At 43.3% G+C, this 20807-nt stretch overlaps 1 protein-coding gene across 4 annotated transcripts in view; it reads right to left on the minus strand.

Moving 5' to 3' along the window:
* Nucleotides 1–20807, minus strand: part of TANGO6 (transport and golgi organization 6 homolog) — a 1856125-nt gene that overhangs the window by 259444 nt on the left and 1575874 nt on the right. For all 4 annotated transcript variants that reach the window (XM_044082029.1, XM_044082030.1, XM_044082027.1 and 1 more), the window contains one exon: nt 12773–12886. In XM_044082029.1, coding sequence (XP_043937964.1) covers nt 12773–12886 — 114 coding nt within the window. The remainder of the gene's footprint in view (nt 1–12772; nt 12887–20807) is intronic.

Genomic DNA, 20807 nt, shown 5'->3' on the forward strand with positions numbered 1-20807 from the left:
CCAAGAGCACAGACAGTGGAGTACTATACCTTCTTGTCCGACCTTTCCATAGCTTTGTTAACATATGGGTCTAATAATCGATGGCCCTAAGAGCACAGACAGTGGAGTACTATACCTTCTTGTCCGACCTTTCCATAGCTTTGTTAACATATGGGTCTAATAATCGATGGCCCTAAGAGCACAGACAGTGGAGTACTATACCTTCTTGTCCGACCTTTCCATAGCTTTGTTAACATATGGGTCTAATAATCGATGGCCCTAAGAGCACAGACAGTGGAGTACTATACCTTCTTGTCCGACCTTTCCATAGCTTTGTTAACATATGGGTCTAATAATCGATGGCCCTAAGAGCACAGACAGCGGAGTACTATACCTTCTTGTCCGACCTTTCCATAGCTTTGTTAACATATGGGTCTAATAATCGATGGCCCTAAGAGCACAGACAGTGGAGTACTATACCTTCTTGTCCGACCTTTCCATAGCTTTGTTAACATATGGGTCTAATAATCGATGGCCCTAAGAGCACAGACAGTGGAGTACTATACCTTCTTGTCCGACCTTTCCATAGCTTTGTTAACATATGGGTCTAATAATCGATGGCCCTAAGAGCACAGACAGTGGAGTACTATACCTTCTTGTCCGACCTTTCCATAGCTTTGTTAACATATGGGTCTAATAATCGATGGCCCTAAGAGCACAGACAGTGGAGTACTATACCTTCTTGTCCGACCTTTCCATAGCTTTGTTAACATATGGGTCTAATAATCGATGGCCCTAAGAGCACAGACAGTGGAGTACTATACCTTCTTGTCCGACCTTTCCATAGCTTTGTTAACATATGGGTCTAATAATCGATGGCCCTAAGAGCACAGACAGCGGAGTACTATACCTTCTTGTCCGACCTTTCCATAGCTTTGTTAACATATGGGTCTAATAATCGATGGCCCTAAGAGCACAGACAGTGGAGTACTATACCTTCTTGTCCGACCTTTCCATAGCTTTGTTAACATATGGGTCTAATAATCGATGGCCCTAAGAGCACAGACAGTGGAGTACTATACCTTCTTGTCCGACCTTTCCATAGCTTTGTTAACATATGGGTCTAATAATCGATGGCCCTAAGAGCACAGACAGTGGAGTACTATACCTTCTTGTCCGACCTTTCCATAGCTTTGTTAACATATGGGTCTAATAATCGATGGCCCTAAGAGCACAGACAGTGGAGTACTATACCTTCTTGTCCGACCTTTCCATAGCTTTGTTAACATATGGGTCTAATAATCGATGGCCCTAAGAGCACAGACAGTGGAGTACTATACCTTCTTGTCCGACCTTTCCATAGCTTTGTTAACATATGGGTCTAATAATCGATGGCCCTAAGAGCACAGACAGTGGAGTACTATACCTTCTTGTCCGACCTTTCCATAGCTTTGTTAACATATGGGTCTAATAATCGATGGCCCTAAGAGCACAGACAGTGGAGTACTATACCTTCTTGTCCGACCTTTCCATAGCTTTGTTAACATATGGGTCTAATAATCGATGGCCCTAAGAGCACAGACAGTGGAGTACTATACCTTCTTGTCCGACCTTTCCATAGCTTTGTTAACATATGGGTCTAATAATCGATGGCCCTAAGAGCACAGACAGTGGAGTACTATACCTTCTTGTCCGACCTTTCCATAGCTTTGTTAACATATGGGTCTAATAATCGATGGCCCTAAGAGCACAGACAGTGGAGTACTATACCTTCTTGTCCGACCTTTCCATAGCTTTGTTAACATATGGGTCTAATAATCGATGGCCCTAAGAGCACAGACAGTGGAGTACTATACCTTCTTGTCCGACCTTTCCATAGCTTTGTTAACATATGGGTCTAATAATCGATGGCCCTAAGAGCACAGACAGCGGAGTACTATACCTTCTTGTCCGACCTTTCCATAGCTTTGTTAACATATGGGTCTAATAATCGATGGCCCTAAGAGCACAGACAGTGGAGTACTATACCTTCTTGTCCGACCTTTCCATAGCTTTGTTAACATATGGGTCTAATAATCGATGGCCCTAAGAGCACAGACAGTGGAGTACTATACCTTCTTGTCCGACCTTTCCATAGCTTTGTTAACATATGGGTCTAATAATCGATGGCCCTAAGAGCACAGACAGTGGAGTACTATACCTTCTTGTCCGACCTTTCCATAGCTTTGTTAACATATGGGTCTAATAATCGATGGCCCTAAGAGCACAGACAGTGGAGTACTATACCTTCTTGTCCGACCTTTCCATAGCTTTGTTAACATATGGGTCTAATAATCGATGGCCCTAAGAGCACAGACAGTGGAGTACTATACCTTCTTGTCCGACCTTTCCATAGCTTTGTTAACATATGGGTCTAATAATCGATGGCCCTAAGAGCACAGACAGCGGAGTACTATACCTTCTTGTCCGACCTTTCCATAGCTTTGTTAACATATGGGTCTAATAATCGATGGCCCTAAGAGCACAGACAGTGGAGTACTATACCTTCTTGTCCGACCTTTCCATAGCTTTGTTAACATATGGGTCTAATAATCGATGGCCCTAAGAGCACAGACAGCGGAGTACTATACCTTCTTGTCCGACCTTTCCATAGCTTTGTTAACATATGGGTCTAATAATCGATGGCCCTAAGAGCACAGACAGCGGAGTACTATACCTTCTTGTCCGACCTTTCCATAGCTTTGTTAACATATGGGTCTAATAATCGATGGCCCTAAGAGCACAGACAGTGGAGTACTATACCTTCTTGTCCGACCTTTCCATAGCTTTGTTAACATATGGGTCTAATAATCGATGGCCCTAAGAGCACAGACAGCGGAGTACTATACCTTCTTGTCCGACCTTTCCATAGCTTTGTTAACATATGGGTCTAATAATCGATGGCCCTAAGAGCACAGACAGTGGAGTACTATACCTTCTTGTCCGACCTTTCCATAGCTTTGTTAACATATGGGTCTAATAATCGATGGCCCTAAGAGCACAGACAGTGGAGTACTATACCTTCTTGTCCGACCTTTCCATAGCTTTGTTAACATATGGGTCTAATAATCGATGGCCCTAAGAGCACAGACAGTGGAGTACTATACCTTCTTGTCCGACCTTTCCATAGCTTTGTTAACATATGGGTCTAATAATCGATGGCCCTAAGAGCACAGACAGTGGAGTACTATACCTTCTTGTCCGACCTTTCCATAGCTTTGTTAACATATGGGTCTAATAATCGATGGCCCTAAGAGCACAGACAGTGGAGTACTATACCTTCTTGTCCGACCTTTCCATAGCTTTGTTAACATATGGGTCTAATAATCGATGGCCCTAAGAGCACAGACAGCGGAGTACTATACCTTCTTGTCCGACCTTTCCATAGCTTTGTTAACATATGGGTCTAATAATCGATGGCCCTAAGAGCACAGACAGTGGAGTACTATACCTTCTTGTCCGACCTTTCCATAGCTTTGTTAACATATGGGTCTAATAATCGATGGCCCTAAGAGCACAGACAGTGGAGTACTATACCTTCTTGTCCGACCTTTCCATAGCTTTGTTAACATATGGGTCTAATAATCGATGGCCCTAAGAGCACAGACAGTGGAGTACTATACCTTCTTGTCCGACCTTTCCATAGCTTTGTTAACATATGGGTCTAATAATCGATGGCCCTAAGAGCACAGACAGCGGAGTACTATACCTTCTTGTCCGACCTTTCCATAGCTTTGTTAACATATGGGTCTAATAATCGATGGCCCTAAGAGCACAGACAGCGGAGTACTATACCTTCTTGTCCGACCTTTCCATAGCTTTGTTAACATATGGGTCTAATAATCGATGGCCCTAAGAGCACAGACAGTGGAGTACTATACCTTCTTGTCCGACCTTTCCATAGCTTTGTTAACATATGGGTCTAATAATCGATGGCCCTAAGAGCACAGACAGTGGAGTACTATACCTTCTTGTCCGACCTTTCCATAGCTTTGTTAACATATGGGTCTAATAATCGATGGCCCTAAGAGCACAGACAGTGGAGTACTATACCTTCTTGTCCGACCTTTCCATAGCTTTGTTAACATATGGGTCTAATAATCGATGGCCCTAAGAGCACAGACAGTGGAGTACTATACCTTCTTGTCCGACCTTTCCATAGCTTTGTTAACATATGGGTCTAATAATCGATGGCCCTAAGAGCACAGACAGTGGAGTACTATACCTTCTTGTCCGACCTTTCCATAGCTTTGTTAACATATGGGTCTAATAATCGATGGCCCTAAGAGCACAGACAGTGGAGTACTATACCTTCTTGTCCGACCTTTCCATAGCTTTGTTAACATATGGGTCTAATAATCGATGGCCCTAAGAGCACAGACAGTGGAGTACTATACCTTCTTGTCCGACCTTTCCATAGCTTTGTTAACATATGGGTCTAATAATCGATGGCCCTAAGAGCACAGACAGTGGAGTACTATACCTTCTTGTCCGACCTTTCCATAGCTTTGTTAACATATGGGTCTAATAATCGATGGCCCTAAGAGCACAGACAGCGGAGTACTATACCTTCTTGTCCGACCTTTCCATAGCTTTGTTAACATATGGGTCTAATAATCGATGGCCCTAAGAGCACAGACAGTGGAGTACTATACCTTCTTGTCCGACCTTTCCATAGCTTTGTTAACATATGGGTCTAATAATCGATGGCCCTAAGAGCACAGACAGTGGAGTACTATACCTTCTTGTCCGACCTTTCCATAGCTTTGTTAACATATGGGTCTAATAATCGATGGCCCTAAGAGCACAGACAGTGGAGTACTATACCTTCTTGTCCGACCTTTCCATAGCTTTGTTAACATATGGGTCTAATAATCGATGGCCCTAAGAGCACAGACAGCGGAGTACTATACCTTCTTGTCCGACCTTTCCATAGCTTTGTTAACATATGGGTCTAATAATCGATGGCCCTAAGAGCACAGACAGTGGAGTACTATACCTTCTTGTCCGACCTTTCCATAGCTTTGTTAACATATGGGTCTAATAATCGATGGCCCTAAGAGCACAGACAGCGGAGTACTATACCTTCTTGTCCGACCTTTCCATAGCTTTGTTAACATATGGGTCTAATAATCGATGGCCCTAAGAGCACAGACAGTGGAGTACTATACCTTCTTGTCCGACCTTTCCATAGCTTTGTTAACATATGGGTCTAATAATCGATGGCCCTAAGAGCACAGACAGTGGAGTACTATACCTTCTTGTCCGACCTTTCCATAGCTTTGTTAACATATGGGTCTAATAATCGATGGCCCTAAGAGCACAGACAGTGGAGTACTATACCTTCTTGTCCGACCTTTCCATAGCTTTGTTAACATATGGGTCTAATAATCGATGGCCCTAAGAGCACAGACAGCGGAGTACTATACCTTCTTGTCCGACCTTTCCATAGCTTTGTTAACATATGGGTCTAATAATCGATGGCCCTAAGAGCACAGACAGTGGAGTACTATACCTTCTTGTCCGACCTTTCCATAGCTTTGTTAACATATGGGTCTAATAATCGATGGCCCTAAGAGCACAGACAGCGGAGTACTATACCTTCTTGTCCGACCTTTCCATAGCTTTGTTAACATATGGGTCTAATAATCGATGGCCCTAAGAGCACAGACAGTGGAGTACTATACCTTCTTGTCCGACCTTTCCATAGCTTTGTTAACATATGGGTCTAATAATCGATGGCCCTAAGAGCACAGACAGCGGAGTACTATACCTTCTTGTCCGACCTTTCCATAGCTTTGTTAACATATGGGTCTAATAATCGATGGCCCTAAGAGCACAGACAGTGGAGTACTATACCTTCTTGTCCGACCTTTCCATAGCTTTGTTAACATATGGGTCTAATAATCGATGGCCCTAAGAGCACAGACAGTGGAGTACTATACCTTCTTGTCCGACCTTTCCATAGCTTTGTTAACATATGGGTCTAATAATCGATGGCCCTAAGAGCACAGACAGTGGAGTACTATACCTTCTTGTCCGACCTTTCCATAGCTTTGTTAACATATGGGTCTAATAATCGATGGCCCTAAGAGCACAGACAGCGGAGTACTATACCTTCTTGTCCGACCTTTCCATAGCTTTGTTAACATATGGGTCTAATAATCGATGGCCCTAAGAGCACAGACAGTGGAGTACTATACCTTCTTGTCCGACCTTTCCATAGCTTTGTTAACATATGGGTCTAATAATCGATGGCCCTAAGAGCACAGACAGTGGAGTACTATACCTTCTTGTCCGACCTTTCCATAGCTTTGTTAACATATGGGTCTAATAATCGATGGCCCTAAGAGCACAGACAGTGGAGTACTATACCTTCTTGTCCGACCTTTCCATAGCTTTGTTAACATATGGGTCTAATAATCGATGGCCCTAAGAGCACAGACAGTGGAGTACTATACCTTCTTGTCCGACCTTTCCATAGCTTTGTTAACATATGGGTCTAATAATCGATGGCCCTAAGAGCACAGACAGCGAGTACTATACCTTCTTGTCCGACCTTTCCATAGCTTTGTTAACATATGGGTCTAATAATCGATGGCCCTAAGAGCACAGACAGTGGAGTACTATACCTTCTTGTCCGACCTTTCCATAGCTTTGTTAACATATGGGTCTAATAATCGATGGCCCTAAGAGCACAGACAGTGGAGTACTATACCTTCTTGTCCGACCTTTCCATAGCTTTGTTAACATATGGGTCTAATAATCGATGGCCCTAAGAGCACAGACAGTGGAGTACTATACCTTCTTGTCCGACCTTTCCATAGCTTTGTTAACATATGGGTCTAATAATCGATGGCCCTAAGAGCACAGACAGTGGAGTACTATACCTTCTTGTCCGACCTTTCCATAGCTTTGTTAACATATGGGTCTAATAATCGATGGCCCTAAGAGCACAGACAGCGAGTACTATACCTTCTTGTCCGACCTTTCCATAGCTTTGTTAACATATGGGTCTAATAATCGATGGCCCTAAGAGCACAGACAGCGGAGTACTATACCTTCTTGTCCGACCTTTCCATAGCTTTGTTAACATATGGGTCTAATAATCGATGGCCCTAAGAGCACAGACAGTGGAGTACTATACCTTCTTGTCCGACCTTTCCATAGCTTTGTTAACATATGGGTCTAATAATCGATGGCCCTAAGAGCACAGACAGTGGAGTACTATACCTTCTTGTCCGACCTTTCCATAGCTTTGTTAACATATGGGTCTAATAATCGATGGCCCTAAGAGCACAGACAGTGGAGTACTATACCTTCTTGTCCGACCTTTCCATAGCTTTGTTAACATATGGGTCTAATAATCGATGGCCCTAAGAGCACAGACAGTGGAGTACTATACCTTCTTGTCCGACCTTTCCATAGCTTTGTTAACATATGGGTCTAATAATCGATGGCCCTAAGAGCACAGACAGCGGAGTACTATACCTTCTTGTCCGACCTTTCCATAGCTTTGTTAACATATGGGTCTAATAATCGATGGCCCTAAGAGCACAGACAGTGGAGTACTATACCTTCTTGTCCGACCTTTCCATAGCTTTGTTAACATATGGGTCTAATAATCGATGGCCCTAAGAGCACAGACAGCGGAGTACTATACCTTCTTGTCCGACCTTTCCATAGCTTTGTTAACATATGGGTCTAATAATCGATGGCCCTAAGAGCACAGACAGTGGAGTACTATACCTTCTTGTCCGACCTTTCCATAGCTTTGTTAACATATGGGTCTAATAATCGATGGCCCTAAGAGCACAGACAGTGGAGTACTATACCTTCTTGTCCGACCTTTCCATAGCTTTGTTAACATATGGGTCTAATAATCGATGGCCCTAAGAGCACAGACAGTGGAGTACTATACCTTCTTGTCCGACCTTTCCATAGCTTTGTTAACATATGGGTCTAATAATCGATGGCCCTAAGAGCACAGACAGCGGAGTACTATACCTTCTTGTCCGACCTTTCCATAGCTTTGTTAACATATGGGTCTAATAATCGATGGCCCTAAGAGCACAGACAGTGGAGTACTATACCTTCTTGTCCGACCTTTCCATAGCTTTGTTAACATATGGGTCTAATAATCGATGGCCCTAAGAGCACAGACAGTGGAGTACTATACCTTCTTGTCCGACCTTTCCATAGCTTTGTTAACATATGGGTCTAATAATCGATGGCCCTAAGAGCACAGACAGTGGAGTACTATACCTTCTTGTCCGACCTTTCCATAGCTTTGTTAACATATGGGTCTAATAATCGATGGCCCTAAGAGCACAGACAGTGGAGTACTATACCTTCTTGTCCGACCTTTCCATAGCTTTGTTAACATATGGGTCTAATAATCGATGGCCCTAAGAGCACAGACAGTGGAGTACTATACCTTCTTGTCCGACCTTTCCATAGCTTTGTTAACATATGGGTCTAATAATCGATGGCCCTAAGAGCACAGACAGCGGAGTACTATACCTTCTTGTCCGACCTTTCCATAGCTTTGTTAACATATGGGTCTAATAATCGATGGCCCTAAGAGCACAGACAGTGGAGTACTATACCTTCTTGTCCGACCTTTCCATAGCTTTGTTAACATATGGGTCTAATAATCGATGGCCCTAAGAGCACAGACAGTGGAGTACTATACCTTCTTGTCCGACCTTTCCATAGCTTTGTTAACATATGGGTCTAATAATCGATGGCCCTAAGAGCACAGACAGTGGAGTACTATACCTTCTTGTCCGACCTTTCCATAGCTTTGTTAACATATGGGTCTAATAATCGATGGCCCTAAGAGCACAGACAGTGGAGTACTATACCTTCTTGTCCGACCTTTCCATAGCTTTGTTAACATATGGGTCTAATAATCGATGGCCCTAAGAGCACAGACAGTGGAGTACTATACCTTCTTGTCCGACCTTTCCATAGCTTTGTTAACATATGGGTCTAATAATCGATGGCCCTAAGAGCACAGACAGTGGAGTACTATACCTTCTTGTCCGACCTTTCCATAGCTTTGTTAACATATGGGTCTAATAATCGATGGCCCTAAGAGCACAGACAGTGGAGTACTATACCTTCTTGTCCGACCTTTCCATAGCTTTGTTAACATATGGGTCTAATAATCGATGGCCCTAAGAGCACAGACAGCGGAGTACTATACCTTCTTGTCCGACCTTTCCATAGCTTTGTTAACATATGGGTCTAATAATCGATGGCCCTAAGAGCACAGACAGCGGAGTACTATACCTTCTTGTCCGACCTTTCCATAGCTTTGTTAACATATGGGTCTAATAATCGATGGCCCTAAGAGCACAGACAGTGGAGTACTATACCTTCTTGTCCGACCTTTCCATAGCTTTGTTAACATATGGGTCTAATAATCGATGGCCCTAAGAGCACAGACAGTGGAGTACTATACCTTCTTGTCCGACCTTTCCATAGCTTTGTTAACATATGGGTCTAATAATCGATGGCCCTAAGAGCACAGACAGTGGAGTACTATACCTTCTTGTCCGACCTTTCCATAGCTTTGTTAACATATGGGTCTAATAATCGATGGCCCTAAGAGCACAGACAGTGGAGTACTATACCTTCTTGTCCGACCTTTCCATAGCTTTGTTAACATATGGGTCTAATAATCGATGGCCCTAAGAGCACAGACAGTGGAGTACTATACCTTCTTGTCCGACCTTTCCATAGCTTTGTTAACATATGGGTCTAATAATCGATGGCCCTAAGAGCACAGACAGTGGAGTACTATACCTTCTTGTCCGACCTTTCCATAGCTTTGTTAACATATGGGTCTAATAATCGATGGCCCTAAGAGCACAGACAGTGGAGTACTATACCTTCTTGTCCGACCTTTCCATAGCTTTGTTAACATATGGGTCTAATAATCGATGGCCCTAAGAGCACAGACAGTGGAGTACTATACCTTCTTGTCCGACCTTTCCATAGCTTTGTTAACATATGGGTCTAATAATCGATGGCCCTAAGAGCACAGACAGTGGAGTACTATACCTTCTTGTCCGACCTTTCCATAGCTTTGTTAACATATGGGTCTAATAATCGATGGCCCTAAGAGCACAGACAGTGGAGTACTATACCTTCTTGTCCGACCTTTCCATAGCTTTGTTAACATATGGGTCTAATAATCGATGGCCCTAAGAGCACAGACAGCGGAGTACTATACCTTCTTGTCCGACCTTTCCATAGCTTTGTTAACATATGGGTCTAATAATCGATGGCCCTAAGAGCACAGACAGTGGAGTACTATACCTTCTTGTCCGACCTTTCCATAGCTTTGTTAACATATGGGTCTAATAATCGATGGCCCTAAGAGCACAGACAGCGGAGTACTATACCTTCTTGTCCGACCTTTCCATAGCTTTGTTAACATATGGGTCTAATAATCGATGGCCCTAAGAGCACAGACAGCGGAGTACTATACCTTCTTGTCCGACCTTTCCATAGCTTTGTTAACATATGGGTCTTATAATCGATGGCCCTAAGAGCACAGACAGCGGAGTACTATACCTTCTTGTCCGACCTTTCCATAGCTTTGTTAACATATGGGTCTAATAATCGATGGCCCTAAGAGCACAGACAGTGGAGTACTATACCTTCTTGTCCGACCTTTCCATAGCTTTGTTAACATATGGGTCTAATAATCGATGGCCCTAAGAGCACAGACAGCGGAGTACTATACCTTCTTGTCCGACCTTTCCATAGCTTTGTTAACATATGGGTCTAATAATCGATGGCCCTAAGAGCACAGACAGTGGAGTACTATACCTTCTTGTCCGACCTTTCCATAGCTTTGTTAACATATGGGTCTAATAATCGATGGCCCTAAGAGCACAGACAGTGGAGTACTATACCTTCTTGTCCGACCTTTCCATAGCTTTGTTAACATATGGGTCTAATAATCGATGGCCCTAAGAGCACAGACAGCGGAGTACTATACCTTCATGTCCGACCTTTCCATAGCTTTGTTAACATATGGGTCTAATAATCGATGGCCCTAAGAGCACAGACAGCGGAGTACTATACCTTCTTGTCCGACCTTTCCATAGCTTTGTTAACATATGGGTCTAATAATCGATGGCCCTAAGAGCACAGACAGCGGAGTACTATACCTTCGTGTCCGACCTTTCCATAGCTTTGTTAACATATGGGTCTAATAATCGATGGCCCTAAGAGCACAGACAGTGGAGTACTATACCTCCTCAGAGGAATCCTCTTCCCTGTGTCTCTTAACAGGGGTAGATGACCACAGGGGGGCCAGAACAGAGATTCCCTGAGGAGTCTACAAAGCATAAGGGCACTGAACAAACCCTGAGTGAAATTCTGTCAGTCACTCTGAGGGTCCTTGGGAGCTGTAGAAACATATTTTGTTTTTTGTTTCTTCTTAAAGGGACATCAGCCTTGTGAGACTTAAAAGGTTCAGACCCTAGATGGCACTTTATAATGGTAGTCTGTACCTCCTCCCTAGCCAAAATCTGAGGAACACCCCTAGACACTTTGGTAAGAATCAGCCGTGGTTCCCCCTGAACATCTGTACAGGATGTCTGCAAGGCCTCCAGGGACGTGCGAGATGTTCGATCCATACCAGCCTCCAAAGCAGTCATGGCAGAGCAATTTAAAAAAGGGATGGATGATCCTCCAGGCTTTCACTAGCCTCCAGAGAGATGACCAGTGGAGACGGCACAGCTGAAGAATCAGACCTAGCTGTCTTGGTCTCTTCCTACTGGACTGCTGACCCTCAGACTAGGAAGTTCCTTCCATAACATCCTTTGCCAAAAGCTTAAGATGCTGGTTCTCTAAATAAATGCCCAAAGAGGAAGCCGACTACACACAGTCTTCAAGACGAAAGCATGACAAATAGAACAAGATGCATAGTCATTGGAAGCACCAAGACAAAATGAACAATGCTTGTGATGATCTTTATGGGGAATCTGTTTCCTACACTGGCATTTACCCTTCTTGGATGACATGTACCCAACAAGCGACAAGGCAAAAAGATAAGAGTAAAAACTCCAACATGGCACTTATCTGAAAAACGGCTTGGTGAAGCAGCAAATGACATGAGCGTTCAGACCGATGATCTGAGATGGCATTCAGACTGGCGGCAAAGAAGTTCTGAGGATGGTACAGCTGAACAGTACCTTTGTGCCCTACTCTGTATGCGCGGAGCATGTGTATGATATACAGTGCACATTTAGCAACCTAAAGGTTTTGGCGTACTGGTCAGATGTTGGGCAACACTTGGCCGGGAATCCCTCTTGTAAGGAATACTGCAACAGTGAAATGGAAGGATATTACAATACTCAACTGTAAAGCATTTTGCTTCACTTGCTGTAACACACGGCTACTGACAAACAGCAGCATTGGCCTACCCTCATGCTCCCAGCTCTGCCTGTCCGATTCAGTGTAGGTCAGACGTCATTCTACCTATTCTGTTGGCTGGTAAAACAACATCTGTAGAAACAGTGCATGTCTACCTTTGTACCTTATGGCCCACCTTGCATTAACACACTGTACCTAACTGCTCTGCTTGTCAGTAACACAATGCTGTCTGCATGATCTAGATTCCTTGTAAGTGTGATGGCGTATCTCTATTCTAGTTGAAAAAAGTGTTTTTCTTTTGATAACAGCTGGTTTGACCCCATCAAGTTGCTCTGCAACTACAATAGTCACTCACCTCGGTTGCCTTCTTGCTGAGCCCACGCAGTAACAAGGTGACAACATGAACAGCTGCTCTTCTTACCTCCACGTCTGTCTCAGTTTTTACAACAGCTATCAAACAGGATGATATCTGCAAGAAAATGTAAGTATGTCAACACATAAGGAGTCAATACTGAAAGTACAGGGAAAAAAAAACAAACATGCAAGAATGTTAACAATGCAAACATAAGCTGCCAAAGTGCAAGTGTTCTCAATGGCTGCTACAAAAATACAGGCACAAAAGTCCAGATAATTCATCAAAGTATGTGAGGAAAAAAAACAAAACACCTGCATCCTTAAAAGAAAGGGAAACTTCTCTGAATCTAAATTGTGGTGCAGTGTTTGAGATCATACCTGCATAAATCTAAATGTTCTTATTGCAAGACGGCAAAATGCTCTGCAGATACCTGTGCCTAAAACAGCAGCATGTGTTATTGCAGTAGGGTCTGTATCATTTAAACGAAAGCTTAGAATGTCGAACGCTGTCAACAGTGAAAATGCCAATAATCCATGTCTGTTTTGTGAGATCGCGATACAGTGAAGATCAGGAAATTTACCCTTTCCTCACTGTAGTGCAATCTTGGAGTTGGTATATATAATTAGCAGGGGGTGTGGGGAGCGCAGCCCCCCACAATAAAGGATTTGATTATCTGCATTTTCGCTGTTTACAGCGATCAACATTCTGAACTTTTGTTTAAATGATATAGACCCATTGCATTGATAGTGAGTGCAACATGTGTTCAGGAAATATAACAGAAAATGATCATCCCAGCACTCCCGTTTCCTGGTATGATGAGAAGGAACTGCTTGCTTTCTCATTTTACTGCAAATACTCTAGAGATCTTAAATTATCTCTACAAAAACAGCCACAGTTGAAAGGTTTTGAAATATTTAATAATAAATAATAAAAACACAAGACAATACTTCTTACTACACAGTGCTAGTCAAGAGTTCAGAGATCAAAGAGAAATACTTAAAATAATTCAGTAATACAGTTCTGACATCACAGAAAAAACAGTCTAATCTTTCCAGCTTCTAGCCATTTCTAAGAGAAAACACAAATCTAAGATAAACTTACATACAGAGCAAGACAGTGCTGATGAGTTGGATGAGCAAGACAAAAATGCTTAATGCTCTCTGATTCTCTCTGTTTTAAAATCACATTCCTGGTTCCCATTAAATCATTCTTCACACTTCCCTGGGTTCCCAAGCTAACAGAAACTACATTTACATTCTTTAGTAAGCTCACACCAGGTCAGGAAGCAAAGCCATAAAGGAGATTTATGCATGCAAATTCTGGCCATTAACTTGGGTCTTAAAACAATAGCAAGAATTCCTTCACCTAGACTGGCCGGAGCCAACTTTAAATATCAAAGACAGTCATAAATTGTGTGACTTACCTTCCTTACAGCAGAGTGCACTGTTGTTACATTTTTTTTCAGTTCCACATGTAACACTATTTTTTCCATTTAAGACAACAAGCCTGTGGCTTACATTAATATTTACAAATGACAGAATTTTAATTCTATCTGGCTAGGCTGGCAGCCTTCACAATCTCCACCATGGTAAACTCCTTAAGGAAGAAATAAGCAAGGTCTAGAAGGGTTCAGAAGACAGCAAAATTCTTCTACCAGCAGTCTTGTTAACTTTAGTCAAGAACGCCAAGGACGTAGAGAGTACCCAGGCTTATATGCACCTGAAGAAGTTAGCCTTATACCTTTTAAATGCTTTCTTTGTCAGGTATCTGAGGGGGTTTACCATGAAAATCGCAAACGGAGGTTGTCCACAGATGGAACACTCAAAAGATGGATTTTCGACTGTCCATCTTGCTGAACATCTACATGTTGAAAGTTCATAGCAGTGAATGCACTGTGCATTCGCTGATATGAGCTCGAAATAATTTCAGAGATCACGGTACAGTGTGGTTTGGGAAATTCATCCCTTTCCTCACTATAGTGCGATCTCGGAGTTGGAATATATAGTTAGCAGGGGGTATGGGGGTGCACGGGGGCTTGCCCTCCTGCAAAAATGTGATGTTAGGTGTAGGAGTTTAGTGTTTCTATGCTCCTGCACAGACATCATGTGATGTGTTTGATTTTAATGTTGAATCAGTTGAATTTGTTCAGCTGACTTGACATTGTGATTTGTGATTTTTTATTTCATGGTTTTGGTTCGCTGTTTTAGTCACAAATTATTTTGTTCGTAGAAATTATAATAGTAAACCATCTGAGGAACATGATGGTTTCAAATGCAAAGGCTAAGCCACACGATTTTCACTTTCTCCATGCATGTATCCTGAACTTCAGCAGTATGACACACACCACAGTTCTGAAAAGCAGAAACATGAAAAGTTCTCCTCTACAGTACGACGCAATGCTGGTAGCGCAGAACTTTTCCTGTCTCACCTGACACAGACTTGAGATATGACGCAGTGCTGGTAGCGCAGAACTTTTCCTGTCTCACCTGACACAGACTTAAGATATGACGCAATGCTGGTAGTGCAGAACTTTTCATGTCTCACCTGACATAGACTTGAGATATGACACAGTGCTGGTAGCGCAGAACTTTTCCTGTCTCACCTGACACAGACTTGAGATATGACGCAATGCTGGTAGTGCAGAACTTTTCCTGTCTCACCTAACACAGACTTGAGATATGACGCAATGCTGGTAGCGCAGAACTTTTCCTGTCTCACCTGACACAGACTTGAGATATGACGCAGTGCTGGTAGAGCAGAACCTTTCCTGTCTCACCTAACACAGACTTCAGATATGACGCAATGCTGGTAGCGCAGAACTTTTCATGTCTCACCTGGCACAGACTTGAGATATGACACAGTACTGGTAGCGCAGAACTTTTCCTGTCTCACCTGACACAGACTTGAGATATGACACAATGCTGGTAGCGCAGAACTTTTCATGTCTCACCTGACATAGACTTGAGATATGACACAGTGCTGGTAGCGCAGAACTTTTCCTGTCTCACCTGACACAGACTTGAGATATGACGCAATGCTGGTAGTGCAGAACTTTTCCTGTCTCACCTAACACAGACTTGAGATATGACGCAATGCTGGTAGCGCAGAACTTTTCCTGTCTCACCTGACACAGACTTGAGATATGACGCAGTGCTGGTAGAGCAGAACCTTTCCTGTCTCACCTAACACAGACTTCAGATATGACGCAATGCTGGTAGCGCAGAACTTTTCATGTCTCACCTGACACAGACTTGAGATATGACACAGTACTGGTAGCGTAGACCTTTTCCTGTCTCACCTGACACAGACTTGAGATATGACACAATGCTGGTAGCGCAGAACTTTTCATGTCTCACCTGATACAGACTTGAGATATGACGCAATGCTGGTAGCGCAGAACTTTTCCTGTCTCACCTGACACAGACTTGAGAGAAGCATCATCAGGTTTAGAGAGGAAGAGGAATTTCTCCTTTTCAGAACTGTGATGTGTGTCATACTGCTCCTTAGGTTCGGAGGACTGTGTAGTAGGGTATGGTCAGCAGTGACTGTAGTGGGGGCACAGTGGGCAGTGATTGTGTAGTAGGGGCACGGTGGGCAGTGGCTCAGCAGGGGGACCGTGACTGTATAGCTGGGGCATGGTGGGCAATGACTGGGTAACGGGGACATGGTGGGCATGGCTGGAAGAAGTGAGATGCTCAGTATCAGAAACCAAATGTTCACTCCCACCATGCCCCAGCTATACAGTCTGCCCACTGTGCCCCTGCTACAGAGTCACTGCCAGCCGTGTCCTCACTACATAGTCACTGCCCAATTTGCCCCAACTACAGTCACTGCCCATTGTGCCTCAACTACAGTCACTGCCCACCATGCCCTTGCTACACAGTCACTGCCAACTGTGTCCCCACTACATTGTCACTGCCCTCTGTGCCCCAACTACAGTCACTGCCTACCATGCCCCTGCTACACAGTCACTGCCTGTGTTCCAGCTACACAGTCACTGCTCACATGTCCCCACTACACAATCACTGCCCACTGTGTCCCCACTGCCCACCATGTCCCTGCTACACAGTCACTGCTTGTGTTCCAGCTACACAACCACTGCCCACTGTGTCCCCACTATACAGTCACTGCCCACGATGGCCCCACTACACAGTCACTGCTCACCATGCCCCCACTACAGTCACTGCTCACCATTCCCTGCTACACAGTCACTGCTCACGTGTCCCCGCTACACACTTACTGCCCCAACTACAGTCACTGCCCACTGTATCCCCACTACACAGTCACTGCCCATGATGACCCCACTACACAGTCATTGCCTATGATGCCCCCACTACACAGTAACTGTCCACCATGCCCCTGCTACACAATCACTGCCTGTGTTCCAGCTACAGAGTCACTGCTCACATGTCCCCGCTACACAATCACTGCCCACTGTGTCCCCACTGCCCACCATGCCCCTGCTACACAGTCACAGCCTGTGTTCCAGCTACACAGTCACTGCTCATGTGTCCCCGCTACACAATCACTGCCTACTGTGTCCCCACTACATAGTCACTGCCCACGATGCCCCACTACACAGTCACTACTCACGATGCCCCCACTACAGAGTCACTGTCCACCATGCCCCTACTACACAGTCACTGCCTGTGTTCCAGCTACACAGTCACTGCTCACATGTCCCCACTACACAATCACTGCCCACCATGCCCCTGCTAGACAGTCACTGCTCATGTTCCAGCTACACAACCACTGCCCACTGTGTCCCCACTATACAGTCACTGCCCACGATGGCCCCACTACACAGTTACTGCTCACCATGACCCTACTACAGTCACTGCCCACCATTCCCCGCTACACAGTCACTGCTCACCATGCACCTACACAGTCACTGCCCACCATGCCCCTACTACACAGTCACTGCCCGTGTTCCAGCTGCACAATAACTGCCCATTGTGTCCACACTACACAGTCACTGTCCACCATGCCTGCACTACACAGTCACTGCCCACCATTCCCCACTACACAGTCACTGACCACCGTGTTCCAGCTACAAAGTCACTGCCCACCATGCCCCCGCTAGTCACTGCCCACCGTGTTAAAGATACAAAGTCACTGCCCACCATGCCCCACTACACAGTCACTGACCAATGTGTTCCAGCTACAAAGTCACTGCCCACCATGCCCCCATGTCAGAAAAATATGTATTAATGTGTGTATGCTTAAATGCTAATTAGAAACTAAATAAGTTAACACGTTTTTCATTCTATTTTATATGCACTGTTTTATTATATACAGTTGAGTTTCATATGAGACTGAAAAGATGCTTTTTGAAACTGCAGTGTGCTTTCTGAAACTTGCAAGATGCCCTCTGACCTAGTAATTGCTAGCACAGCAATATTCATGTTTATGCCTTTTGGAAATGTACTTGAGAAGCAGGTGGTTATCTGCTAGGTCAGGAGAGAATGAATGAACAATGCTATATCCTGTAAATGTCATGATTTTAAACAATCAGCTCTGTTCGAAGTATGATAACATGTGCAGCTGCAGAAGTTTAGAGATAATATAGACAAAGGATTGTTAGAGAAATGAACTACTTGCTTTGTGCTCAAATTAGCCATAGTACCTTGAATGGTAACATTGCATATATCTAACCGGTGGTAGCCAAGGCCACATTGTTTTCCTTAGGAAGTTTCTCACAAAAATTGATAAATCAGCAGAATATCATGAAAACAATTATTACTAAATGATGATGACAAAACTTGTGATTCACTACGTCAGCTTGGTAGGCAATGTCTTATTAGAAAGTGTATAAAAATGTTAGCATTTCCTGTTTCTAGTTAGACAAACTCTGTATTAGCACGTTTTTGTCTCCTTGCTGCAAGATTAAAGTGCCTTAACCTGAACCTACCGTGTTTTGATCATTTTTAAAGTATATTTTTCCTTTGACACCCCGCTACACAGTCATTGCCCAACCCGTGTTACAGCTACACAGTCGCTGCCTACCATTGTCCCTGCTACACAGTCACTGCCCACTGTACCTCTGCTACACAGCCACTGCCCATCATGTCCCCGCTACCCAGTCACTGCCCATTGTGCCCCAGCTATACAGTCACGGTCCCCTTGTGTCACTGCCCACTGTGCTCCCCCAACATAGTCAATATCACAAGTCTTGTACTAGATGAAAACGCAAATTCTAATAAAGCGTTCATATTGTTTTCGAACTGGTTACGGTATCCTGTCTTCTCCTTGGCTTCTACGTTTATGTGTTTGGTTTGGTTTTGGTGACAACGAGGGAAGCTGATTGTGTTTTATAGTCAATATCACTGCCCACCATGCCTCCACTACAGTCACTGCCCACCATGCCCCCCTGCGACACAGTCATTGCTCACTGTGTCCGTGCTACAGAGTCACTGGCCACCTTGTCCCAGCTATATAGTCACTGCTCTGTGCCCCCACTACAGAGTCACTGCCTGTGACTCCACTACAGAATTACTGCCACCATGCCCCCGATACAGAATTACTGCCCACTGTGCCCCCACTACAGAGTCACTACCCACCATGGCTCAACTGCACAGTCACTGCCCACCATGTCTCCGCTACAGAGTCACTATAAGTAAATTTCAAAAAGTCAACATTGTCATTTATGTAATCAATAAAATCGTTCAACATATCCTATGTGTCAGTCCATAAAATAAAGATATCATCCAGAAGTCTGGTACACAAGGACCAAGAATTTTGGAATTCCCTATTAAACATATACAGTGTCTCCCAATATGCTATGACAAAATTAGCAAAATGGGGCATGTGCCACACCCATCGCTACTGCTGTACTTTGCCTAAACAGTTGTCCTTTGGAATAAAGTTCTTTTTCCAAACCAATTCCATCAAAGCTCTTAGGAATCAACACTGAAAGAGTGAAAAGACATAACTATGTTTTAAACACTAGGCAAACCACTGTTACAGCCTTATGAGGGATACGTCTTTTACATCGATAGTCACAAAATAAAATAGCTTTAGGATTAAAAGATGTTTTACTGATCATCTTCAAAAACTCCCAAGAATCTTTGCAAATCCGTGGAACATCTTTTATCCCATCATTTAACATTATGTCCAAATATTGGATTTTAGATCTAGCTGCATCCACTATAGGTCTCAATGGTGGGTTATCAATACTTCTATGGATTATGGGAATACCAAATATATTTGGTAGTAGTGGTTTGTCATTTAACATGAAAATACATTCATCCTTGTCAATTTGGCCTTGCATTAGCATATCTTCTAATAATAAATCAATTTTACTGTATGCAACATTGATTTCATTAGGGGAAACCTCCACATACCCATCTTCCATCAATAAGGCATCAATATGATTAGAATAACGGATTTTACCCATAATGGCTAAGCCTTCTCCCTTACCAGGTTTCACAACCATCACATTACCATTCTCACACCTCTCATTTAATAACTCTTGTTCTTGGATCGTTAAATGATGACGATTAGAACTTTGAGGGTTTTTTAATAATGACCTTAGAGCCAAATCACATACTTTTTTCAAAACCTGTAAGATATGGTGAAGGGGGGATTAAACATATTAGGTCTACTAGGACAGACTTTTGATGTGGAATCTTTGATGGTTTAAAATAAAACAGAACATTAATTTAGGTATACTTTTTAAATGTAACAAAACGTCCGTCACTACAGCCGTCTTGGCTAGAACAAAAGTCATACCTTTAGATAAAATGTCCACACAGGCAATGTCAATCACTGCTGAAGAATGTGTGTCGCCATCATTGTTAATTCTGTCATGGCATACTGGGAGACACTATATTTATTTAATAGTAAATTCCAAAATTCTTGGTCCCTATATACCAGACTTTTGGATGATATTTTTTATTTTATCAAGTGACACCTAGGATAAGTTGAAGAATTTTATCAATTACATAAATTACATTGGTGACTTTTTGAAATTTACTTATAATATGAATTATGAAGGTATTTCTTTTTTTTTTTAGATCTAGACATAAAAAAGGAT

Source organism: Protopterus annectens, chromosome 8.part1 (genome assembly GCF_019279795.1).
Source record: "Protopterus annectens isolate FY-2018-M chromosome 8.part1, PAN1.0, whole genome shotgun sequence".
Classification (NCBI taxonomy): Eukaryota; Metazoa; Chordata; order Ceratodontiformes; family Protopteridae; genus Protopterus; species Protopterus annectens.